Source organism: Mya arenaria, chromosome 2 (genome assembly GCF_026914265.1).
Source record: "Mya arenaria isolate MELC-2E11 chromosome 2, ASM2691426v1".
NCBI lineage: Eukaryota > Metazoa > Mollusca > Bivalvia > Myida > Myidae > Mya > Mya arenaria.
In genome coordinates this window covers 57,095,819-57,122,735 of record NC_069123.1, presented here as the reverse complement: position 1 = coordinate 57,122,735, position 26,917 = coordinate 57,095,819, and the positions used below count along the sequence as shown (strand labels likewise).

General features: G+C 34.2%; 1 protein-coding gene across 4 annotated transcripts; it reads left to right on the top strand.

Moving 5' to 3' along the window:
• The first annotated feature begins 104 nt into the window (after positions 1 to 104).
• Positions 105 to 26,604, top strand: LOC128221253 (F-box and WD repeat domain containing protein 10B-like). 4 transcript variants are annotated; one of them, XM_052929805.1, is made up of 14 exons: positions 105 to 238; positions 6,985 to 7,637; positions 10,606 to 10,737; positions 12,274 to 12,599; positions 14,747 to 14,773; positions 17,877 to 18,112; positions 18,392 to 18,461; positions 19,054 to 19,226; positions 20,463 to 20,584; positions 20,839 to 20,987; positions 21,475 to 21,617; positions 21,861 to 22,019; positions 23,209 to 23,361; positions 23,626 to 26,604. In XM_052929805.1, exons 2-14 carry the CDS (start codon positions 7,031 to 7,033, stop codon positions 25,127 to 25,129), a joined length of 3,801 nt encoding a protein of 1,266 aa, XP_052785765.1. In that variant the 5' UTR covers positions 105 to 238; positions 6,985 to 7,030; the 3' UTR covers positions 25,130 to 26,604. The 4 variants fall into 4 exon arrangements, with proteins under 4 accessions (XP_052785765.1, XP_052785756.1, XP_052785771.1 ...); XM_052929796.1 differs by lacking the exon at positions 105 to 238 and adding an exon at positions 6,168 to 6,367; XM_052929811.1 differs by lacking the exons at positions 105 to 238; positions 14,747 to 14,773 and adding an exon at positions 6,169 to 6,367.
• Positions 26,605 to 26,917: the final 313 nt, after the last annotated feature.

Genomic DNA, 26,917 nt, shown 5'->3' with positions numbered 1-26,917 from the left:
TGATTGGATAAAACTAAACATCCAGAACCAATTAAAAATGCGCTTATAAAAGATAAACACGACAAAGGGAGGTTATACATTATTTTTCAGACTGGTTTCCATGTTTTTATCTTTACGCTGGCATTTTATGCAAAATATATTATTTCAATCTAAACACGCACCTAAAAGTTGTTTACATCACCTTGGGGACGTTACATGGAAGAAAGTCTGAAAGTTGTGAAAACTGTCAGAGAAACGTGTTAGTACCTTAGTAGATATTGAATAAACTACCAAAATAAAGAAATGACCTTCTAATGCTCATTGTCATGATATTTATGTTATGATATGTATGTTATAATTACCCAATTAGCTGTCGTTTGGCCATTATCTAGTCTGATATGATGAATGTTCTGATGTTGAATTAGAAACCTGGCATATATAGTTATTAGCTTTACTCCCAGACTGGGATAAATATGTGTATGATGTAAAATATGCCTTTTCAGTCTTCCTCATATGTTTAATTGTATTGGATCTATCAGTTTATCTTTCGTTGATGTCAGATAGTCTAAAATAATAGACATGTTATACGGGATTCTTCCAATCCCTAACGTCTAAACGGGTTTGTGCAAAAACAGGGGTGGGGGTTGGGAAAAACATTGAAATTGAATTTAGAGAAGAATTTTTTGTTTGAAATAGATAATAAAGGTTTATATTCATATTTTACAATGTAATTGCAAATATAGTTATACAGTCATCGAAATTAGACTTTTAAATGAACAAGCCCGAATTCTTATACTATTGCTTGGAATCAAATTTTTGAAGAAGCCCTGCTATATAAAATTCCGAATTTGAGCAAGCCTGGATGACATTTTACCAGTGCAAGGCTTACGGGCTTGTGCTAATTTCGACCACTGAATATATTTTGCACAATACAAGCATTAAATACATTTATACACAGGATTTACCTTTCCAATAAAAGAAAACTATACTGACACAGACAACAATTATTCCAATCGTAACAACATGGTCATCTCCGTTCAAGCTTCGAGATACACCTCATAAATACAATCGTTACAACTCGGCCATGGCCAAAATGTTCCAATTGTTGTAAAACTGTGAACGGCAGCCTTGCAGGTGCCTTTCATGTATATATTGTTATGTTTTGACAGTATGAAATGAAGAAAAACACATCAAACTCATAATAATTCGTTGGGATATTTATTTTTTGTGTACGGAACTAATATAAAATAACATTATCTGGTAATATTTCTTGTTTTTATGATATTATATTAATGCATTATGCATTAACCAGGAATCCCGATCAGAACAACTACCCACTTTTGGTACAAAACAATTTGTACATGAAGGATTTGCCATATCAAAAATCATAAAAAAATATGTCAATGTACAATTATTTGCACTAAAACACCTGAGAATTACATAAAATTATGTAAACATACATGTATCATGTTTGTAACTGCTGGCAACTCCTCGTCAAACTACCGTAAATGACTGGGTATTAGACACACTTTTTTCCCTCAGATTTTGATGCAAAAAAATGCCTGCGTATAATACCCAGTAACAATTTTTTGAACTTTTTTTCTGAGGTCAATTTCAAGCCGAAAGTTTTTGTTTAGATTTATGTAGAAAGGGATGTTACTCGCGTCATATTGATCGAGTATATACGGGTTAAAACGGCAGTTGAAGATCGGGATACGGTATATCGTAAGACGTTTATAATTTCAACAAAAATATTTTTCGATTAAAGTTACCGTAATTCACCTAAGAGTTCGGACACTCTAAATATTTGGACACCCATAATTATTTCCCAAAAGAATTTATTTTGCGTACTTAATTTTCGGACTACCAAAGGACATCAATCATAACTTTCATAGTTACCAAGTTTCACAGACGAAGATTATGGATTTTTATCAATGCTTGGCTAGATTACCTAACCGTATACACCACTGTGACAATTTAATTAGTTACTACCCATCCTAAACGATTTATTGCCTGTTGAAAAGGAAGTGTGATATATTTATTTGAGGATTAAACAAACAACAAGGGCAATCAAGGGATTAAGAAAACATCGACATGGCATGTTTGTAAAACGATCTGCCAATAAGCTTTCAAACTTGTACCACACCACTATATGAAGCAATAATCGTACAGTTATACATTAATCCTGCATAGCAATGTCCATGCTCTCCACGAGATCCTCGTGGGTATAACTGTAAGTTATGTGACGTCACACAGTGTGACTCTTTGATCTGAAGCCGATAGAATGTGTTTATTCAGTTCAGTGCATGTATAAAATGGTGTTTTAATTAACTTCATGAAGGATTTACACTTATAGGCGTAATAAATAAGTTTATGACCATTGATTACTACGGATAAATTAATAAGTGGTAAAAAGCAAACATGAAGAAAAAAGGCAGGTTAAACAAACATGTAAATAAAATGTAAAAATGATAATTTTCTATGTAGTCGGAGAGAGAAAAAAATAATTAATTTATGGTGTCCGAACTCTTGTGAATTACGGTATTCAATATTATTTTAAATAATAAATTGAATTAAACAATAATCAAACTTACATATAAAAAAGCAAAGTTGGGCACTGTCAAAATATTTTTTGCAAAACAACTTTTCATTCTCGACAGTATGGTTGTATGGTTTTAAAGATAACCATCGCCATTTTCACGAATTTTTTTTTTTTGTCACTGTCAACAAACATGGTGGCTGAAAATGCCGGACGATTTTGACATTTTTTCTATGCGTCTTTTAACCAAAAACATAGATTAAAAGTTTTTTTCTCGGATTTTTCACAGATTTTTTTCCCTGCGTCTAATACCCCCTATCGTCTTATACCCAGTCATTTACGGTACACAAAAAGTATAGGGAAATTTTGCCACGTTCCAATAATTGTTTTGCCCAATTTTTGAAACACATTGGTTAACAACATTCCTTTCCGGGTTTCAACTCCAAATTTTCCAGTAATGATGACCCTCAAATGCAAAGTATCTGGCGAGTGAATGCTGGTACCCTTTTAAACATCTTTGATGTGACATGGTCATTTTGAATTAACATTGTTAAAGTTATAAAATATTTACCCTCCTGCGCTAAAGGGGAATTTCTATCAGATTTCACATATCTTTATATTAATAACTGGCATTTAAAAATGGTCCTTATATTCTTCAATATTGTCAATATTTTAATTTCATGATCAACATCATAAAACATTTATATATTTCCGATAATTTAATTAAATTGATCTAAGTATTATCATTGAATCTTGTATTAGAAGATATATAGCTTAGAATATTAAATAATGATGCATATATACAATAACTTCTCCAAAGCTGGTCCAAGTTCATGATTACAATCATACCATATCAGTATTTATTTAACTATACTTGAATTACGATGAACTTATAATTATTAATTATTACAATAAAACTTATGAATACCTTAATTTTGAAAATACTCGCCACAAATGTTAAACATTTGGAGATGATGTGCTAGGCATGTGTTACAACAAGCTCTGTTCAAGGTCACACTTAGGGGTCATAGGTCAAATGACTACATTTCATGTTGGCTCCATATCTCTTCAAAATAAAACTGCTTGAATAATTTTTAAATAACTTGCCTAAAATGTTAACCATATTTTGATAATGTGTGGAGGGCATGTTACATAAGCAGCTCAGTTCAGTCAAGGTCACACATTGGTCAAAGTTCATATGACTTAAACATTATTGTATTCGTGTCCACTCCTTATCTCTTGAATTGTTCTAAACCTGTTGATCCATTACGTAGATATCAGTGTTATGTAGATAAAATAGTGTTATATATTGATTAAAATGGACAATATTAGTGGGCATCACAGTCATTTTAGAATTTTGTATGTTCAGTAATGTTTCACTTTCTTCTGAAGCGTCCATGGAATTTCAAAAGTTTTAAATGCATTATTTTCATGGCAACTCAGCAGGCATTTCAACATACATGCCATATTTCTGAGAGGCTTGCCAGGGGATTTTGGTCTGAATTCCAGGGGATTTTGATATTACACCAGGAGATTTTTACGTTGCGAAATTTGCGCAATATCTGCATTTATAATATAAAAATAAATACAGAAATACACACAAATTACAATAATTTTTGGACTTAGTCATCATGGTCCTTCATGGAATTTCACACTCATAATATTATTGATGCTTTCCACTGGCAACCTTAAGCAAGTTTTGAAAAAAAAAAAAAAAAAAAGATTTTTTTTTTTTTTTTTTTAGAATTCCAGGGGATATGGATCCCCCGGCGGGGGACCAGGGGATGGGTCGAAATTCCGGGGAATTTTATATGGCATGTATGTTTCCAGAAGTACATGATTTTATTCACTCATGTACAACATGCAATTATATTGTATCATAGAAGTAAAAAAAATAAAGGTCTATATAATATTATGATATAATCAAATGAATACATTTTTTGGAAAATTATGAAAAACAAAAAATACCAAGGTGATGGTAATGACATGAAATTAAATAAATATTTGAAAATAACAAATATTGAAACACATGTTCAGCAGGACAACAGGATTCAAACCGGAGTGCTCTAGGTCGCATTCGGGGACCTGATATCCATTACATCACTGTTGACAGATACAAGTAGAAAATAAATAAGAGGAATTTTCACAAGTAGAAAATAAAGAAGAGGAATTTTCATGAGGCCTTATTCAATCTTTTTTATTTCTTTATTCTTAAATATAAACAAATATAATGGCTGGAACAAAGAATGCAGCTTTAACTTACAACTATAAAACAATTATAAAGTGCATTTTACATTTTGTAACAGGTAAATGTGGTCAGACACAAATATGATACAATTCCAATAATTTGTCATGGAATTGGGAAAAGCTTAAACCTGTAGTCTACAGTATTTACAAAACCTAATCAGTTTGTGCAATTCAGTCAGTCAGAAAATAACATGAGAACCAGTTATGGCTTAAGAAATCTAGTCTTCATGTAAACCTGGATAGTAAAGAGGTGGCTGCACATTTTTACTGCTAGACATGGCTAAAGCTATGATAATTAAAATGGTTTTGGTTTGACAATTGAAGAATTATAAGTGCTGTTAAGCTAAAACCTTGAAGTGTTGAATGATTCTACCAGGGCTGTATAAACTGTCCTTAGACCTCCTCACTGTACGTGCAAGATGACATTGCAATTATGCTGTATAGTTCATCGCTTGCAATCGAGCAATTACAGCGCCTAAAGTTACATGTCCAGTATTATTTACAGTATTCTACATGACTTACTTATTTCTTTTATTTGGCCTTGACATTGGCAAACATTATTGCATGAAAAAAGATGCCAATTTGTTTTTGCTTTCAGAGAAATACCATGTTATTTTCACTGCTGTTATTTCACTGCTCAGTGCAGTGCACACATCAGTTGTGATATTTTCATTGCTCTTATAAATATTGGTGACTGTATTTCTAATAATAAATGCGACATAGTATTCACTTAATTTTGAATTGATGTCAAAGCGTTACCGGTATGTTTCACACATGATATTTCAATTAATGGCAATTAAATTGATATTTCTCTTAATTTTGATCGTAAAAGAAACATTTGTTAATTTACAGTTTAAGATCAAAATTAATTTCAGTTGTGATCACAGAATATTATATTTTGCTAAGCAATTTGAATTCAATGCTTTTCTTTACTTTTCATTAGATATACAGGTTGAATTGAAGTTTTTAATATATTTTCTAATTATTATTTGCATTTACAACACAGATATTTTATGAACAAAAGTAATTTTAACTTCCTGTAAGTCATATTTTATTATCAAAATCCTTAACTGGTTTTACAGAAAATATGGCAATGTAAAGTTCAACTTTTTGGTGCTGAGATTCAATTTAGTTAGCATGGGATCTAGTTGCTTTATAAATATGAAGAACGAAGCATGAAAAAGAACAGCCATTTCTGTAAACTTTACTTCAAGTTCATATGGTACAATCAATATTACGTCTCGATCATCAATATGAAATATTGGATAGCATTAATAGGAGACGAAAAAGTGTAAATTAAAGATTTTGTATTTGGATGTACAAGAGTCCCACTCAGTCAGAGGCGATTTAAAACCGTGGTGATCAGTCATCGCCTTAAACCATTACTATATTGATTGTTATACCTATCTGATTGGGGTAGCAGCGCTGTGGTTGCTCAGATCATAGATCCTGTTCCTTCTGCAAATCTTAACAATTTGCTGATTAGTGATATTTGATTTGATAACAGTGGAATTAAATGAATGTCGAGTTGCGGACAAATTAATTTTATGGATCATTGAACATATTTATTTTACATTTTGGATAATAATGGACAAAAAAATGGTAATACAATATGTGTTATTTTATTTCATAAAGTTTTGTAGATGATTAATTAAACATTATCAGTGAAATAAGCAATAGTTACAGGGATTATCCTTATGTAATTTCCACTTAATTTATCCTGGGTATTTTCCTACAGTATTAATGCACAATGTATTTAATGCATATTATCCTAGGGATTAAAGGATCATATACCAGTCGCATTTGTTTAATCAATCTATGTAAATTAAATTTTCATGTACCCTATTGCTATATCTTTCAGTCAGATTGTGGTTTCAATTTTGTTGTTAACTTTAAAATTCCAATTTGCTGCATATTAAAAGACATATATTTTTGAAACAAATACAAAAAAAGTTTTTTGTTTTGTGATTTTGAAATTGTTTGGATGTTTTAAACAACTTGTGAAATTTTTTAGAAGTTGAAAATAAATACTGGAAAGTAAAATGGTTAGTGCTTTATATTTTCATCATAATCATTTCATTTTATTAAAAAAGAAATTAGAATGTTGAACCTAACATCTGAAGTGGATATTATTGTCTTTGATTAGGTCTCTGCTCTGGCTAATATTCTAACTAATTTTAAGTTTAGAGTTTAATTTAAAACATTATTCTGCTTTCCAGGATGAACTCAATACAAAACTAGAGCTGACACCTGAAGAGTTGTGCCATGATGTTGGAAGTGTGCCGTTACAGTGACGCTTCGAGCGTTGTGAGTTCGAGCTGTGACGAAGAGGACATCATGATGAAACATTCGGCCCCAAACCTCGAGGTCTTTGAGTTTAACCTGGGGATGGCACCCCAGCTCCGGTGTACAAGCACGGAGAAGTCAACGAGCTGTAATGAATGCGAGGCCTGCAAGCTGAACAGCAAGGTGCGAGAAGTGAAGCAGTGGTTCCCCCGTCTAGGTGACCACTCACGCAAGCGCTTTATGCTGGGACTGATTCAGCGCACTCACAGTGCTGAACTTCTAACCCAGGTTGTCAAGCTGTTACAACCAGTTCTGTACAAAGACTTTACCTACTCTCGGTCAAGAACAAACCCCAGCCTGCAAACTGACGCCCCAACCCTTAGTTCAGACCGTGCCCTGTCACAGAAAGCTGTAAACAACTACATTATTTCCACATGGCAGTGGTACGCAGAGATGAACTACTGGAGTAAGTCCAACCTGGCCCTTGTGCTTCTTCAGATGTGTGAAGCTCACCTGCTACACACCATTGGCGTACAGGCGAGAACGCTGCTCGTCTCTGAAGTCAAGGCTGCAGAGGAGTTTGGAGGTCAGTACTTGATGTTGAACATATCTTGTGTCTCATTTAATTCTGTGGTATTTAAGTTTAGTTGTGGGCTAAGCATTTATTTTTGCAGCATTTGGGTTTTAGCATGACCTGTGATGATGGCTCCAAGCTTCATTTAGGACTTTCGATGTTGTATTGGATGTAAGTTTTGGTACACTTAAGCTTCTTATAACTTGGACTATAGTCCACTTTAAATGGCCTGTAAAGATGTTCGGCTAATTCTATATTCATGTTTAATCGTTGAAAGAACCCTTAAAGCCAGCAATTACAAGTTGAGATTTGAGTTTATTATAATGAGTTATTTTCTATAAATCATTATCAATGAAAGACTAACATGCATAAATGTTACAATGAAGGGTACTCAACAAAATGATCTTATGTCTCACTTTAAATTTAATATTTAAGATAAGGATTCCTTGTTCAAGAACTTTGTTTATTATTTTCATTTAAAGTTGATATGCTTTGAAATGTTTGAACCTCATAAAACTATTTAGTGCTTTGAACATTTGGAGTGTTTGTCAATACTTGTTTATTGATTATGTACTTTTAGATACATGTTTCTTAAAACTTTAAACTTGGATTTATTATAGCTTTAGGTTAATCTTCCATAATGTATACATTCAGCTTATCATGGTCATTTGCTCATGTATCATATTGAAAGTCGTTGTTAAGACGCCGATCATATAGCTGTCATAAACTATGTCAGATGATATCAATTTAATACTGTCATTGAATTCACTAAATCGTGCCATGTTATATTTTTTATTTAAAAAAATGGTACCACCTGGCACTTCAGGAAACAGAATGACAAAATGTTGTATTGTGTTTTCTTGCGCATTGTCTTGACATTAAAATGCCAAAACACATCCATGACATTATTCTTTGTTAGGTGCTTATAAGAAACTAAAATTAATAAAATAGATTTGTAAATAATTTGTCCTAAAATAATTATAAAAAGCACTGTCATTAATAAGTATCAAGTATGATTTCATTAAATTGTCAAAATCATCCCCAAAGTTCCATGTAAATTTATAAAGGATGACAAAGGCTTTCTTCATGTGGCCGATGATTTATAGCGTATGCTTTCAAAAACAACCACCAGGGGGAACTATTGGTTCCAACAATTGAATTATAATTATTTCCTCATCCATAAAGGAAAGAAGAAATGGCTTTAAAGTTTGATGAATATTAGGCATAAATGAAACATTAAGCAATTTTATTGGAATAATCGCTAGCATGTTAAGATTCTATTTGAAATTGTTTTGTGTTTACCTACAACAATTAAATTCCCGTTGGCCAGTAGAATGGTCAATAGATTAAAGCTTTGCTTGACCATTTTTAAAGAATAACATCATAAAAATACCTTCAGTTCTACAATTATGTTTACTTTGATTTGTATTCAATTAGAGCAATTATTAAAAGTGGGGCTTTTAGGTGACCTCAATTGGTAAAATGATAAGAAATAGAAAAACGATTGGAATCTGGCAAACTCTGGGCTCACTTCTGCTTCATTGTTTTCTATGGGCTGTTAATTATCAGAAAATCAATGAAAATGAATTATTTTTCGTACACAAATCAATTTTAGCACGAAAAGATCAACTCATAACACTTATCACCTAAAAGGAATAACATATTTGTATAGTCAGATTGACTCATTCAGGTATTCTTAAGTAAAAAATATGTGCTTTTCGTTTGTATAGCCATTCCCAACTTAAGAATGTCATACTTTTCAAACTGTGAAGAATAAAAATCAGAAATATAAGACAGAGGATATAACCTTGGTTTAAAATTCTTTAAATTATTTTATCATGTATGATATGTATCTAAATTTTGTTTCCATGTACCCAATCAAAAACAAAAACTGAAATTATGGCAAAATAATATCTCTAAGTAAATAACAGTGGTTTTAAATGCACATATTTATGTCATACGTTAGTAATATTAGCTTCATCATTATGTGCTTTTCAACATAAACTATTGGCGTTTTAATCATATTAAAATATTCATTTTTCACAAGTGCCGTATAAATATGTTCAACAAATACCCCTGGGGGCAATCTGAGCCTATGTGGGTATGTTTGCACCCCCCCCCCCCCCCGGGCATGGGCAAATGTTCGCCTTATAAATGCAACATTACTCTTCAAAACCAAAAAGGCAGAACTTCTAATTAATGGTTTTTAACCAGCAGATCAATTGTATCCCTGATACATTAATTGCAATGTGTGGTTTTCACCCCATTGTATTATAATGGTCATCGAATTTGAAAATGTCTGCTTTTGTTTGTACCCATTTATAGTACAGCACTTGGTTCAAAAGCAGTAGTGTAGTTGTGCAAACAAATAAAAGGTTAGAGATTATCAATAAATTCTGTTAAGTGTCTGTAATTGCACTTAGGGGCTTTTCACTCATTATTTTTTGGCCAGGAATAAATAGCTTCTACAATTCAAAATGTTTCCTAATCCTGTTCAAATAGAGAAAATCATTTAGGTTATTTGCAGGTCTCAGAACGACATTAAAAGAAAACAAGTTTTAATTGATATATCCATTGTACATATGTGCAAATGTTAGCTTCGTTTGGAAATAACTAGTCTCAATATTTGCATATTAAAATGTAAAGTTTAAAAAAAAATCTTGTATAAATTTGCATACATGTATGAATAATGTATTTCAAAATGCTTAAACAATCATTTCAAGACATTTTATTTGAGTTTGATTCCTTTAAGAGGAAGTCTTTATACAATCTATTTTTTGACAGTCTTTTATTTAACTATACTTTTTTTTTTTAATAAATGGCAAAAGTCCTTCTCAGTACCGCCTATTATATGCCAAATGTTGAATATTTATTTCGTGATATCATTCTGCATTATTTTAGTTTGTATATATATTTAAATACAAAATCAAAATTACCATATTGTTCCCTTCATATGGCCTCTAATCCACTGTACTTGTAGAGTCTGTGTACACGGAGCGTGGTTCAGTCGTGTCCAGCAACTTTACATATAACACTGATGAACACCCGGAGCTAGAGTTACTGATAAATGCTGGACAGACATACGGACAGGATCAAATTAACCCTTTCACAGGTATGAACCTCTTGTACACAATATTTCTTAAAGCTGCACTCTCACAGATATTCCATTTTTACAACTATATCTGCAAACCAATGATATATGATTGCTGACAAAAATCAGAGCGTAGATTTTCATATTTTGTTCGAAAATTAATGTTTTATGGCTTAAACGGTTAACAAACGGTTTAAGAAAAATGCATAAAACATCAATTTTTTAAACTTAAATATAAAAATCTGCGATCTATTTTTTGTCAGCAGTCTTATATAACTGGTTTTCATGGATTTTCGCAAAATTGGCTCGTACAAAGACAAAAAATAAAAAAGTTTTCAAAACGTTCAATCTATGTGAGTGCAGCTTTAAAGCTAAATACTGGGGTTGTGTGTTTTTATGGCCACTGTTTTAACAAACTGCTCAGTATACAACAAGCAGCAGTGTTGTTGTGGTGTAGTGATGTAGTGATGTAATACTGTAGTGGTTTATGGAATGAATTTCGGGGTTGATGTTACAACCAGGGTATGAACCCAACTGGGCTGGTCAAAATGTGTGGAGGACTCCACGAATACTTTGACCAGCCCAATTGCGATCATATCCCTGATAATGACATCAACCCCACAATTCATTCCTTATATTTACACCAATAGTTCATTATTTTATTCAAGAATTGTTAAAAAAAATTCTTCATTTCAGTAATCCTTTCTTACCCATTCTGTAAATAGAACGACCCGACTGTAACTGGAAACATTTTTTTTCAAATGATGTCACAATAACTCGGGAAAAGATCAACCACTTGAAATCACTTTTAAACTTAAAATTGAAACACTTATGGCAACAATAGATTTAAAATATAATAAATAAACACTTTCTAAAATGTTGAATTATATTTTACGGGACCTGTGATCCGAATATATCCGAAGATGTTGCGTTCATCAATTGATAAACGCAATTGCCGAAAGGCAGTTCATTTAAGGAATGGAAGTTGAGGTGTAAATATATGGTGATGAAGTCACAGGTATTAAGTGGTAGGTATTGTGCTATAGTGTGTAATAGTATAGTGGTGCAGTGAAGTAGTATTGAAGTAATGTAGTGGTGCAGTGAAGTAGTAGTGTAGTAATGTAGTGGTGTAGTGAAGTAGTTAGTGTAGTGGTTATGTGGAGTACTAGTGTAGTGTAATAGTGGATTAGTTGTTTGGTGTGTAGTGTCATAGTGGTGTAGTGGTGTATTGTATTAGAAGAGGTCCTTGGTTAGACTATCTCAGGTGGAAAGCTTTTTTAGGTTTTTCATATAAAAAACACCTCTGCAAAATGGAAATCTTAATGATAGTTACACAATGTAACCAAACATGCTTAATATACTGTAAAAATTCATAGTTATTAACTTATATCCTACTTTGGTACAGGTTCTAGGTACTGCATTTTTGTCTTCATAATGTGTTTGACACTTTTCATACTGTTTTAGAAAACATACAATTAGCAAAGATGTGATCTTCATCCACACACCCCAAAACATAATATTTAATTACACACAATCAATGTACAATCTCTTGAACAGGTGAACCACTACCAGGCTATAATCTCAATGGCATGATAGAAAATGATGCAGGAGATGATGAATACTCAGACTTTGCCGTGGAATCTTTGGATCCAGCTTACATGGTCATCCCAACGTCAGCAAAGGCCTATGCTGGAGTGGCGAAGCATGTGGATCTGATACGCCAGCTACCAGTGCACATCTCCAAGGCAATTCTCAGCTACCTTGACAAGGCGTCCATGATGAATGCACTGCTGGTGAGCATGTGCTGGCGGGTGCTTGTGGAGGAGGTGCACCGTGACACATATGTCAATCAGCAGCTCTGGGAAGAGGTCATGCTCATGCAGGTATGTACTACCCTTGTGGTATCGGGGCTGGGGGATCTCTGATACAGGCTACTGATACATGATCAAATTAATTATATTAACAGACTTCTAAATAAGTTTGTAAAGCATCAATGTGTACACCCCACAGTGGGCTTGAGCTGGTGTGTGGGCTGCTTCATTCACACATATTGGTTTTATTAGGCTACAAGTATGTTTGCTTTGTACATGTTGTAAACTGTTTGCTAGTCCAAATAAACACTGAAGTCAAAGATTGCAGTTGCATGGTAAATTGCATGATATTTGATAAAGAATGTGCTAGACAGAATTTATGAACTCAACTGATGAAAATTCAAAGCATAATTTTTTATAGCTAATAAAGCCTATACTGGCTTAAGCCTTTTATGTTGTTATTTGAATTCAATAAAAGGTAATTCCTTCTTAAATGATAAGGACATTAAACAAATAGAATCATGCCAATCAGAACAGTTTTATCTGGTAGGTGCAGTGTTTGAATAACTAATGAATTGTTTTTATTTTCCACTTGCTTCAAAATGGCACCTAGAATAAGTTGTCCACAATGTCAAAGACTTTTTGAATGTTTGTCATTTATTTCATTCTTGAAAACTGGCCAACCATTTATTATTTGATTATATCAAAACAGTCTTTGATATTAAAAAACCATGTTTGAAGATATTTGAATAGTAGTTTACTTTATTCAATTGATTTCTTTAAAGCCCAATTGGCATTATCTGAGAATAAATACAAACGTTTAAATCAAAATCACGTTTACATCCATTTCCCATGACAGACTGTATCATTATGAAAGTGTTTTGGTCCGGGGAGATCGGAATTGAAGACGTAGGTTTATTTGATTCCGATAATCTGAACTTTTGCTGCTATTATGATGACAACTGTTTTTGTCTTCTCTTATCATATTTAGTGCATGCTTTTACATTTCAAATTTTGCCATACAGTCATTATAATGGATTATAATAATTTATTATTCCTCACATAATGCTCCCTGCCAACAAATACTTTTGTTCGTTTAATGTAACACAAAGGAGACTTCTCTTTCATTTGACTGTTGCTAGTCTTACAAATGTTCTATTATACGTTCTTACATTGCCAATTGAGACAGTTAAAGCGTTTCATAATGAAGCCTGTATCTTTTTCATTAAGGCTTTGTTTGATTTTCAGATAGAACATTAAATAACTGTCAATGTAAGCCAATTGTTCCATTTTGATGTTGGGCGTTTCTATGATATTTTGCAAATGGGTCTTTTATATTAGTTGAGAGAGCAACATACATTGACCTCGTTTAATCCGGTAAAAGTTATTGGTGATGAAAATAAAAAGTTGTTATCTGCCTTAGACATAAATGTTAATGCAAAGGTAAGTATATAGGTGAATCATAAGCTCCTTTAGCCTTAGGTGAACACTGAAGGCTGCCAAATGGAAACTGTTCAGTGCAGCATAATGCTAACTAAAGTTCAAATATAAAGCAGTAATCTTGTCGCAAAAAGTGTCTGCCTCACTCCTATGCAGGCCTGGGTGTGATACCACCCAGGGCAACTAATGGACGGAAGAGTCTTCTTAGATTTAATAAGCTTTGCCTAAAAAGACCACGCAACTGTCTCTCGTGGTATCTCGTTATGGTCAGCAGTACTTGTTTATACATGAAGGAAACAGATTCAATGGGTATGTTGTGAGCTACCTGAGCTTTTGCTTCAGTTAGATATTCAAGCTAAATAAGCACCACTAGGTACAAACTGTTACATCACTAGAAATTGTCAAGAAATATTACACTTCTTGATATAGGTTTTTGCACAAGTCAATTGTAACCACGCCCCCCACCCCCCAGGTCCGGGGAATAGCGGGGACTTTGACTTTCGGTCCAGCCAACCCTGGGTAAAATCCCCGCCCTGCGGAGGCGAACTGATGGTAAAATCCCCTCTAAATGCCCCTGCACACCTAGGTAAGGCCCATTTCCCACTATATTTTGCGCGAAGACAAAACCACCGCATTCACCCGGCAATGAAAGGTAAAAACACGACCCATATTCCCGGGTATCGCTGGTATACCCCCGGACATTGGGGGGCCATGGTTACAATTGACTGGTGCATTATGTATTAATTATGACTGCTTAACTCAACCTTTATAAAATTTAGGGCGGATCTTTTGCGGATGGAGCAAAGGTATATGTCAATAAAGAGAAGGAAGCATTAAAGCACTCTGGGTTGTGAACATGTAGCAATTTTCCATGGTTCCATGTTTGATCATAGAGGGTATTGGGCTCATTTCTTTTGCAGGTGACAAGGGACAGACACTTCTTTATATATAACGTGCACACACTTTTTGTATAAACTGTAGCTCAAACTTTTGTGTACTTTTCCAGACATCATTTTCAGGAATGCATAAATCATTCTCCACAAAATATACCATTGTTATATCTTTTCATTGAACATTATAATGAATGCCACTGATTCTGATATAGTAACATTTGTAGTTTCCTAGTTCTAGAATAGATCTCATGATGCTGTACTGGGCAGTCTGTATCAACAATTTAGCCCATTAGTTCTTAAAAACATATTTGGAAGGAAATATTTATCAGCTTTCATTGAATCAGGGACTTTCATTTTCTGTCTTTACTCTATCCAGAGCACTGAATCCTATCTGTTTGAGTCAAGGGAGGTAATTTCACCATGTGGTTTTCCGGTTTGCACTGGAGTGTGTGCCCATAGTTCTAAGACTTGCATGCGAGAGAAGTGTTATAGATAATGGTGAACATATTTGATTGTATTGAATGTTTATAGAAACAAACAGCATGTTTAAGTGTGTGTGTGTCACTTATTAATAGTTGTTTTATGCTTTAACTTGCATGACCTGAATAATTTTCTGTAAGAGCAATAGAATACATTGTGTGACTTATACTCAAACAATATTGTTTTACAAGACTGCTTCAGCCTTGAGGAAATGATTGTCAAATGATACGATTTTGTTGTTGAGAAAAAAAGACCCATTCCACTGATAAAAAAAACAGCCTCTCTTTTTTGTTTTATGATTGTAAACATTTTATGGAATTAAAAATATGAAAAATATTAATTCCACTGACAATGCATGTATTTAAAATACACTTTGAGTGTACATTTTATTGACTTTTAAGTTCATTATGCCTCTATGATGATGCGATTACTAAATTAATGTATTCAATAATCCCACTGAATGTTCTGTTGTTAATTACTATAATCCTATTACGGTAAATATCCTCTAAATATAACAAGAGGTGAAAGCGGAAATGTCCTATATGCTTCTTTATTAAATAACATATAGAACCATTTAGCTCTCACCTCTGGGTACATATTACAACATGTTCAATGAAGATGTTAGTTTTATGCAGGTATACTATTTTTTTTATCATTCACTTTACAATGCCCGACAACAAATACTGGGCTTTTTCTTGGATTTGTCATATCTCTAATGTGTATGAGTGCTTTGTCATTGGAATTTAAATTGTATTATCACACACAAAGTATGACTTTAGAATTAAATCTTTATCAGCTTTTGTACGACTCTAGCACAAGTATGGGCACAAAGGGACTTATCAAGACACTCACATGCTATATTTGGTAAAACAAAGCTGCCTCTTAGATATGAAATGACAAGAGAATCAACTTGTTGAATCATATTTCAATAATATTTCATATTCATATTATAACCTTTTGTCAACATTAATTGTTTGATACAAATTGAATCCATTTATCTGTGAAATTGAACTCTGCTTTATTTTAACAAATTTGGCATCAGCCTGACAATTATTGTTATTGTAGATTTAAATGTATCAATTCATGAAGAAATTTGTCATATTAATATTATTACAAAACATGGATTTTCTTTTGAATATTAAAATAACATTTTAATGATGATATGGAAAGACGAACATTTTTGTGACAAGAGTGTTCATTAAATGAATTACTTAAGGCATTTAGTTGCGTAAATCTTTTCAAATTTGAAGGGCAAATCCCTTTTACGAGCTTGATGAACGAGATTAGGTATAAAATCAGATATGTTCACATGAATAAAAATGTGCGAGGATAGAAGACAATGCATGAAATTTACTGTGAAAACTTTGTGACATATTATATGGAGAATGGAAATAGACTTTGTACAAAACTTTTTGATGAAAGAAAGTAACATTGTTAGCAGGATTTAGGAATAATATTGACAGTAGGTAGTGATGAAAATAAGATAATCATGAGTACATGGATTATACACTCAAATCATACTTCCTTTAACAGATTCAGAAAAAATATGGATGTTTAAAGAGAAAGATATGTTTTTCTACAAATTGGAGCAAATCTAAAAGAAAACTACACAATTATATTCATTACTTTATAAAAGGCATCAAAATGGCTCTGTATCCGTATGGTGATATCCGACTAATGGACAACTATGAGCTGGCCCGGGCGTACTCCTGGGACGTTAGCTCAGCACTGAAACTGGTCAAGGTGGAAATGCACATGAAGCTGCAGGAGTACAACAACCAGGTCCTGCACGTGGTGCAAGAGCACAGCGCTGACATCGGCAACTATGAGAAGTTCCACCATGACCTGTTTGGGCGACAAAATGAAGCTGACCGAAGACGGGAAGCTGCCAGGCTTGCCCCGCCTGTGTTACCAGATATCGGGGCAGAGGAGGTGGATGAGCGGATCCTGGACCAGATGAAGGAAAAGGAAGTGGACCAACTGGATGTCCTCCATCCAAACCTCAACATGGCACTGCCCAGGATTGAGCAAGATGGCCACCATAAAAAAGTTCAGTTTTCTGTGAAAAGTACCTTAAAGAAAAGTGTAAGTTCTTCGAGGAGAGATCTGTAGTGGGGATTATGTCTTAAAATGGCTGCTTTCTTTCCTTTTGAATCTGTTTTTTGTCATACAATTTTGCACTTTTTTGTTTCAGGGTTGAGACAAGTAACATTTTGCTTGTTTTTATACATTATATTTTGGTAACATGGTTTATTAATTAAAAAATATATAACATTATCATTGATTACTGCATGACTAACAGTCCTAACATCATAACAAATAAAACACATGTATGAAAATAAAACTTCTTCATATATCAACATCAGATGTTAATGTATCACTACTGACAAGATAGCTTGTAACAAAAATGACCAATTATTAATATAAATAGTATTCCATGAAACATTTTATCCCTCACAATATGTTACATAATACCCAGCGCTGTTTGACATGCTGTTTGTACATATAATTAATTACCTTGAACTATACCTTGCAGGGATCATCTGCACAGAGTTCAAACCCACTGTATGCAAAGGATATCGACGTTCTAGTCCCTAATGTAGACCACAGGACTGGTCACGTGATACGGACAGGCGATGCGGTGGTTAAGACAACGTTCAAGAGCGAGGTCAACTATGAGACCGCGTACAGCGGTATGTCTACGCGGAAGGTCATCATGGAGGAACGCAACGTCTACTGTGGGCCATACAACGTCCTTGTGCTCTCTGACCTGTGAGTAGGCATGTCTTCTATGTAGAAAATAAATCTAGGATTAGTATTCATTTCCACCAGTCGGAGATTCATTAAGAACAATTTAAAAAAGTTTAAATAAATAAGTCATCCTTTGTCTGTCTTTGACTTCAATGACGTTAATTTCATGGCAAGTGCCAAACATAAATTGAATCCAATAAATAATAGAATGAAGAAAATGAGGCCATGTTGAACAAAGATGAAATTGAAATTTATTTGTTATAAATGACATTAAGTATGGTTGACCATGGTGTATTCCAGGGACGACCCACATAGAGTGGTGCACACAGACGGTGGCAAGCTGATTGCTGTTGGATCCAAGGACCGAAAGGTACACAAACCTCAAAACTACCATTCTCTCTCATGTATCTACCATAACACGCATATCACACACCTAATGTAGGGTTTCAGCTTAAGAATTATGGAAGGGTGCTGCACTCTGTCCTGTTTTAGTAACACCCTTCCTCCCTCATGGAGACAAGCATGATGGTATTCTTTTTTTATTAAAACTTCTAACATGATAATAAAAACAAACTTTCCATATTTGGCAGTTTAAAACTAATATTACTTCATTTAAACACAAATCCTAACATTTTCTGGCAAAATCATATGTTCAAAATCTGAAAGCTCCCTGTCTTTTTTAAAACCTGGGGAAAAACTTAAATAATAACTGGGCAGGACACTACAGTCGTCTTATTTGTTGACTGATGTCTCTTAGCAGTTAATAAGTTATCACACAAAGGGTTTACTTTGGATATTCAGAAATAAAAATCTTTTCCTTTAATAATAAGTGTACTTGAAGATCACAATCATCATTCAACTTGATGTACTTTATATCATTATTATACAGTTTGATGAAAACCACACTGAAGAAAATATAATACAATACAGCTTAATATAGAACGCAATATTTGTGCATACAGGTACGGTTTATAGACAACACATCAGCACGGGAGCACAAGCGGATGTCAAAGGGTGAACCGGGAGAGGATGGAGAACTTCCTGTGATCACTGGCCATGCCGGGTCAATACGGTGTGTCTGTATCATCGAAAAACAGGGCGTTGTACTCTCAGGCAGTTATGACACAAGTATTCGGTGAGCTATAGTGATCTTAATTTACTGTTGCTAAAGTTCAAACATTCATTAAGTTTAGCATTGAAAAAGTGAGCAGTTTTGTATTCAATACTTACTGGCTGAACGTGTACAATCAATTAAATTTAAAATAGAATTTCTTGTTTATTCAAATATTTCAGTGTGGTTCTTTTATTTGTCTGCTATAAATCTATTTTATGACTTCATTTACAATGACAAGGATTTAACGGTATTTGTACAGCAGAAAACCTAAACATCAAACACCAGGCTCTGAATTTAAATGAAGTGCTGTTTGTTTCTGTAAAGATAAAACTTTGCTACCAGCACGAGACAAATATTAAAGTGAGCAAACATGAAACTCAAATTATTTACCTCAAGTTGAGTTTCTGTTTTATCATTCATAACCTAGTCAAGAATTCAATTCCCTTACGCAATTAAATGGACTATAAATTTGTTTTAATATTACCTACAAGATTGCTAACTAAAAATTGCTTATAAAATGTAATAATTATTTTCTTTTATCTGTTGAAAATGCTAATTCTGTTCTGACATTTTAATACTTTTGCTTTGTAACATGCAGGTACAATGGTAGATTTTCCTCTAATGATTTTTTAATGACGTTTCCCCCAGTATGACACATGAAGTGCACCTAAGCCATGTTGAATCCATATGTATTGATTAGATTTGTTTATTGTAGTGCACGATATTTGATAACCTTGCTATTATGAAATATGTTAACATAACTATCAATGAGAATTATGTCTGATTTTAATTTTGACTATATTTTAAGTAACTTGTTAATTTCATAACATTAAAAGGCTTTTCTTTTTTTGAAAAATTTCACTGCAAATGGGAAATAATCATAATTATTTTTGAGTAATTACCGAAAAAAAGCAATGTCTAAAAATTATTTAATGAAACTGAAAGCAGATTTTTGAATAGGAAAGGGTATTTAAGTTTGTACATTAATTTATAAACATTTTTTATGTAGATCTTTTTTGTTAGTTCTCCATGCATAATGACAATAAAGTATATAAATGCCTTTGTACCCCTAGAGGTTATGGGTGGAGCCCAACCAGGGCCATGTACTCTTGGTTTCTCAAAAAGGAACACTAGAACTTGTTTCTTCCTAGGTAATAGCTTCAGTTGTAATTCATACATGACACAGCTAATTGAACTAATTAATAGTTGTCTTAACAGTTGAGCTTATATGGTCAACCTTATATGTCTCCTTTTTAGGATGTGGAGTGTGAACACTGGTCACTGCCTTAAGATATTCCGAGGTCACCGCGACACCGTGCTCATCATCAGAGTCCTCGGGGATATCCTCATCTCTGGATCGAAGGACAAGTCTTGTAAAAGTAAAAATTGCTTTAACAAATTGGTTTCCTATTTTTGCTTGTGTCAATATGCAAAGACAAATCTTATAAAAATAAAAGTTGGTGTAACTCATGGGTCGCTTCCCTTGCTTTCAAATCTTTCATATTTAGATATCAATGTGAAGCTATAGTCTTTACCTGTTCATTCTCAGTCTAATATGAGTAATAATGTTTGAAGATCACTTAGAAGATAAATATTAGAAAAATAGCTTAATTTTATCCTTTCTTCCATATAGTCTGGGATCTGCAGACTGGAAAGTGCCAGAGGTCATTCCGACATCGTTACCCAGTGAATGCTGTAGCCATGTCAACAGAGGTGGTCATCTCCGGGTGTGAGGGGGGCAAGGTCAAGGTCTGGGACCTCAAGTCTGGCAACATTATCAAGGTATAGGACCTGGTAGCGTATTTGTTATCCTATTATTTTTAACTAAATGTCTGCGAATTGTCTGCTAATTTGAGATATTGTTATAGTGTTGGTATTGTCATTATATTTCAAATCACTCTGCCTATGATTATTCATTATCAAGTTATGCAAACTACATAAGAAAACAGAGAAAAGCATTTACTTGTAGTACTCTAGTTGGTTGAGGTTTCTTTAAGTGCACTAGAAGTTGTCTAAAATATCACACCTCAAAGGTCTTTGTCACTCAATATTGAGGTCAAATGATACTAATGATTTTTAATATGTCAATAAAAATGAAAATGTGTCATAAGACCCATTGCCTCTTAGTTTTAATTCTTACTTTTATCTCTGATGATAACTTATTGTCTCATAGCTTTAAAGACATCTTGACTATGATTTGTCAATGTAACTGTTCTCGTTTGCATTTATTGAGGACGTTCAACCATAATGATTATGATATATTTGCCAGGTGTTGAGTGGCCATCATGAGAGTGTTACAGCCATTCAGTTTGACCTCTACCACATTGTGACTGGGGGTCGGGATGGTTACGCGCTTGTCTGGAGCGCAATTGGAGATCACAATCGCTGCCTCAACGCTCTACGCCATCCCAAGTATGTAAACAAATATCCTTTGTGACTGATGTACGTGAAAGTTTGGTCATAAAGACATGGTTGGAATGGGATCTATCCATACTTAAACATAGATAAAACATCAATCTGAAGAACGGTTTTGTAAAAAGGGTTTATGGAAATTGGAATTCGTATCTTTTTTAATGGTTGATTTATTTTATATATCTAGCTAGAATTTACTTTTACTATGTCATACTTCGCTAAAGTGATCTTTTTTCTCTACAGAGAGGTGCTATGTGTTGAGTTTACCTACCTGCGCTGTATCACCGGGTGTGCAGACGGGCGTATACGAATCTGGAATATTATCAATGGCACCTGCTGTAGAATCATGCGTGGGAACAGCCGCAGTGACCCCATCCTTGGTATCATCGCTATTGACAACAGGTAGGGTAACATTTGGGGGGGATTTGTATGATCTTGGTTAGTGTTCTTTTACATGACTGTATTCAGGATGATTTAGAATCTGTAGAGATCTAGGTTTAGAAATATAAGTAATTGAATAAAAAAAACTACAAGTAGTGCAGATTACTTCAAGTCAGTGTTCCATTGTAACATAGGTTAGCTGTATTTTCTAACACATTTTTAACATATAGCTCTAAATCCAAGCATGGAAATACATGTAACAAATCAGTACACTGACTGATTTCCATCATCATAAGTGGGCTTTGAAGCAGAATGATTTGTGTTAAAAAAGTACTAGCTTAACATACTGGGTATACTTGTACATTTTTTGTTTACATTAAAGCTGCATGCTGCTGTAGGTACACTCATACAACTGGATTATGGGTATTTGATTGAATACAACCAATGTGTGAAACCATGTTTTTCTTCCTTATATGAAATGTAACCAAATTATAACCTTGCTTGATGTTTATAAGGCATATGGAACTTTCCTGTAAGGAATGGTTTTTGGGTTGTAAAAATCTAGAAATCTGTAATTGTCTGTGCAAATTTCTCTTTTCACTATCAGATATATATATATATATATTTTTAAGCCTGTAACTAGTATATTGACCTCAACTACACAGTTACAACTCTTGTTAGCAATAACACCAAAACCCTATAAGCAGGGACCTGGTGCCATGATTACAAACAGTCTCAAGTCTGAATTAAGACTCAAGTGGCAGAACTGCAAATCTTCATTTTATTGGTTTTTTCTTTCTAGATGAGATTTTATGATGAAATTTGCTGAAGTCAAAGCTGCACAATTTTTCTTATTTATTTTTGTAAATATTTAAAAGTGCTTTCTGAGTCTGAGTTTAAACCTTGACTTGGGACTGTTCGTAATCACTACCCCAGGCCATGTACTTCCTTACCCAAATACATCCTAGAATCAAGATCCCACAGAAGTTAAAAAGAGTTGTGAAGTATGTACACAGCCGGAAATGATTGATGATGACTGTTACTAGTATTAAACAGCATTGGTTGAAGCAGCGCCCTCTGGCACCAGCTTAGTGGTATTTTATTTTCACTCAGTCATATTAAATGATTGCAAAGGACCAGTTTTTTTTAAGCTGCACTATAGATGTACTTACATTCTGTGAACTAACCAATATGTTGTTTTTATCTGTAGGATCACCATCAACACTGCTGTGAACCTGCTGGTGCTGAACTTTGAGGAGGTGGAGTGGGACTATACACTGGAGGAGGACAAGGTGCCACCTCTCGTGCAGTACTCCTCCTACACTGATGCCCCTGTACGCCAACAGCCTTACCCTTACATCAGGTAACAGCATAGTGAAGACCCTCTCTTGTTTGATACGTGTATGGACATATGTGGTGAAGATACATACTACTTAAGTTGTTATTTTTGTTGTAACTGCTTCAGAAACTGTTTAACATATTTTAAATCAAATTAATGATCAATTATTAAGGCTGAAATCCATGTTAAAATACCCTGGAGATCTCTTTGATTTAATGTTAAGTGAAAAAAAAAAAAATTAGCATACATACCTTGCTCATGACTACTATCAATTTTATTTGTAAACAGAGCCCAACGAATGAAGAGGGCTGGTGCATCAAACACAAAGCTGTTACACAAGGAGGAGTCGGTGGAGGTAACAGGCAGGCTCCCATTGCCCCAGATGGCCTACCGGGCCACCCAGCTGCCCCACAGTGCTAAGACCCTCTCAGCCAAGAGCCTTGGGAGTGCCAAAATGATCCAGTCCGCTCCAGTGGAGAGTATCATCTCGCACAGGGAGAGTCGCTTTAAGAGTGCCACAACCCTAGAGAGGGGATCATCCTCCGTGCAAAGGGTGCCAACGTCGTCCTCCCATTCAAAACCACCGCTCCCAAGCTCCTCAAAGTGCCGACCGAACACCTCCAAGTCTGGTGTGTCTGGATACTCTGTCACCATCATGGAAGAAGCTGCAGAGCAGGACTATGAGGCAGAGGAATGGAGGGAACCATACAGATTGCGCAGGAGGATCTCCTGGGCGTTTGAGCATCCGCTTGTCCCGAAAACTAAAGATATCAGCCTTTCCGAGACGAAAGCCCTTTTGCGCTCACAAATGAGAATGAAGTCTGAAAGCATTGTGCCTCCAGATTTTATATATTTAACTGTAAATTCTATTCAAAATTCTCTGAAACCTAGTGAAGCTGGTAATAACACTGAACGTAATATGTTAGACTCTAGAAAAGTTCATTTAGACACACGATTGCGTCAAAATAGACCTTCTTCTTCACCTAGCAAGATAGATCCAAGATCTAAAGCTCCTGTGGAATCACTGTACTTTGCACATTTTAAAGAAAAAACACAAGAGCTTGACGTCATGTCAGAACTTTCAGAGGTACGTTCTGTGAAGTCTGTAAAAGCAGGAGATGAAGTCCCTCAGACAATATCTAAAGAGATCTATTCCACAAAATGTCAAGTTAAGCATTTGAAGACTTCACCCAAGGTCAGTGTACACCCTAAACACATTCGAACGACCCTACCTAAAGGCAGATTAATTCGACCAATCTCTGCCTCTGTAACAAGGAAGGAGCCTGAAGAAGAAAAACAAGCTCGACCAATCACAGCTCCCCATTTGAGAGCACGACCTGACACTGCCTCCAGCCTTCCCTCCAATATCGCATCCTCCATGCCTGGTGCACAGCCTCACAGGAGGAAACAACAAAATGTCTCCATTTCAAATACAGAAGCTAACATTGTTCCTATGCTCATGTACCCACCTGATATGAGGGAGAAACTGGCCACACTCCTGAAAGAAAAGAGGCAACTGAGGCATGACGACCAACTAGAATCAGCCAGCGAAATGGGGCTGGGAAAGGTCAGTCAGTATAATGACCCCATGAGGACACATGTGAAATTTGAATTGAGAACTCATAATCAAGAGCGTGATTTTATTGTGAAAACTGAGCAGCTCCACCACGAAAGACAGAAAAGAGATGACATTCTTCAAGAAAGGAAGAAACGCCACCTTTGGACAGCCAAGGCGAAAGGTCGCTGTGTTAAATCTGCTCCCGGAGGATTAGGAGAGGGGGATGGGATTTAAATTTACAATTATGGCTTTGTTTATAGAAGTGATAGATCTTTCATTTTCTGATGGCATGTTTGTAAGTTTAGGTTAGCATTTGAATTATTTCAAACAAGACTTTTTCTACCATATCGCCAATCCACATGTAACAATCTTTTATACAGCATTGGTCTTCAGTATAATGCTTTGTGATTGTTTGCATTAGGGGAATATGATTTTAATTGTAAGCTACAAAAGTAGATGACACAGTCAGATTCATGAAAATCTAAGTTGAATATTGAGTAAACTCACTACTTATAAAAGTTTAGATGCAGTAGGGATTTGCTAATTTCTCTCTTTTTGAACATGGCACAAATATATTAAGATTTTCTACACTGTAGAGCAACAAAACCAGTTATGACTTGGATATATATATTAAGGAAAAACAATAACATTTGCTTAAAATATATACAAATTACATGATGAAAACAGATTGTTACTATTAGAACATATATAGTTCTATATTTCATAATTTTGTTTTGAATGTTTTCATAAGAAATACAGTGAGGAATAATTTCTTTATTTTATTAACTGTTGTGATATATAGAATTGTTTTTTTCTGATTGTTAAAGTTGTTATTTTCATGTTGAAACACAGGCTGCTTTTCCTTCCTGTAGGTTACTATTTTAAAACTCACTTTATATCTTAAAGTGAACTGTAGTGTCAAAAAACGATTTATGTGTCAAAACAATTTTACACATCATTTACTGATATATCACATATGTATTTTAATGCTTTACATTTTCTATAATATATATCACCAGTTATTACAGCATTTTGTGTATCATACCAGATTGCCTTAGAAACACTTTGTCAAATGATTTTCTTGTTAAATTGTTGACTATCTATACCAAGTATTACAATACTGCCAAATCATATGTATATTTTAATGTGATCTTTATACACAGGTTGACTTACATGTAGCATTGACAATGTCTGTGCATCTGTTATTTTTATTATTTATTATTATCAATTGTTATTAATTCAAGAGAAAATGTTTTATACAGGGTTGAAAGTGTATTGGAATGATCTTATTCTCTTTAGTACAAATTAAATGGCTAATTGAGACATATAGTGTGCCGCAAAGCAATTGTGAAGTTATCATCAATTGAGATAGCTTTAAATTATAAGCAACATTTTTATGGTCTGACTAAAGTGAATTGTCCAAAGGCAAAATGTGATGATTTTTTTTTAAAAGTTTAAAATAGGATGAAATAACACATGTATGCATTATCGTTTTTGAGCACTCTGTAAGTTACATAGACTTTAGATAGACCATCTACTGATGAAATACCTTTATACACCTTGCTGGTAATATATACATATACTACATTTCATTTGAATATCAATACTTTTGTGTGATTGCATCTCAGTCTGTTGTCTCAAGATTCTGTGATAATTTATAACTTATAATTTATTTGTAACCTTTTTAAGTATTAAAATAAGGAAAAATGGACTGTATTATGTTGTCTTTATATTTTGTAAGAATGCATGTATTTGTGCACACAGCATAATTCGCACCTGAAGAAGTATTTCATAATTTGGCATTTCTATAGACATATTTCAGGCCGGAATGTGAATTTGCTTCGAATAGTTCAATTTCACCCTATGCTCTCACTATACAAGATAAGAACAAGTTGTGCAAGCACTCGGCGAGTTTAGATCATGTATACATGGATCTCTTATGCAAGACAAGTAGAATGTACTCATACGCAAAAGTTTCGAACCCAGATATACTGCGGACGTTCGTACCAAATCATACCGATA

Excerpts from the sequence above, each read along its gene's own strand:
- LOC128221253 (XM_052929805.1), top strand. The coding sequence starts at position 7,031 with ATGATGTTGGAAGTGTGCCGTTACAGTGACGCTTCGAGCGTTGTGAGT. Across the intron at positions 7,638-10,605 it reads GGCTGCAGAGGAGTTTGGAG|AGTCTGTGTACACGGAGCGT; the intron begins GTCAGTACTTGA and ends CTGTACTTGTAG. Across the intron at positions 23,362-23,625 it reads CAGCCTTACCCTTACATCAG|AGCCCAACGAATGAAGAGGG; the intron begins GTAACAGCATAG and ends ATTTGTAAACAG.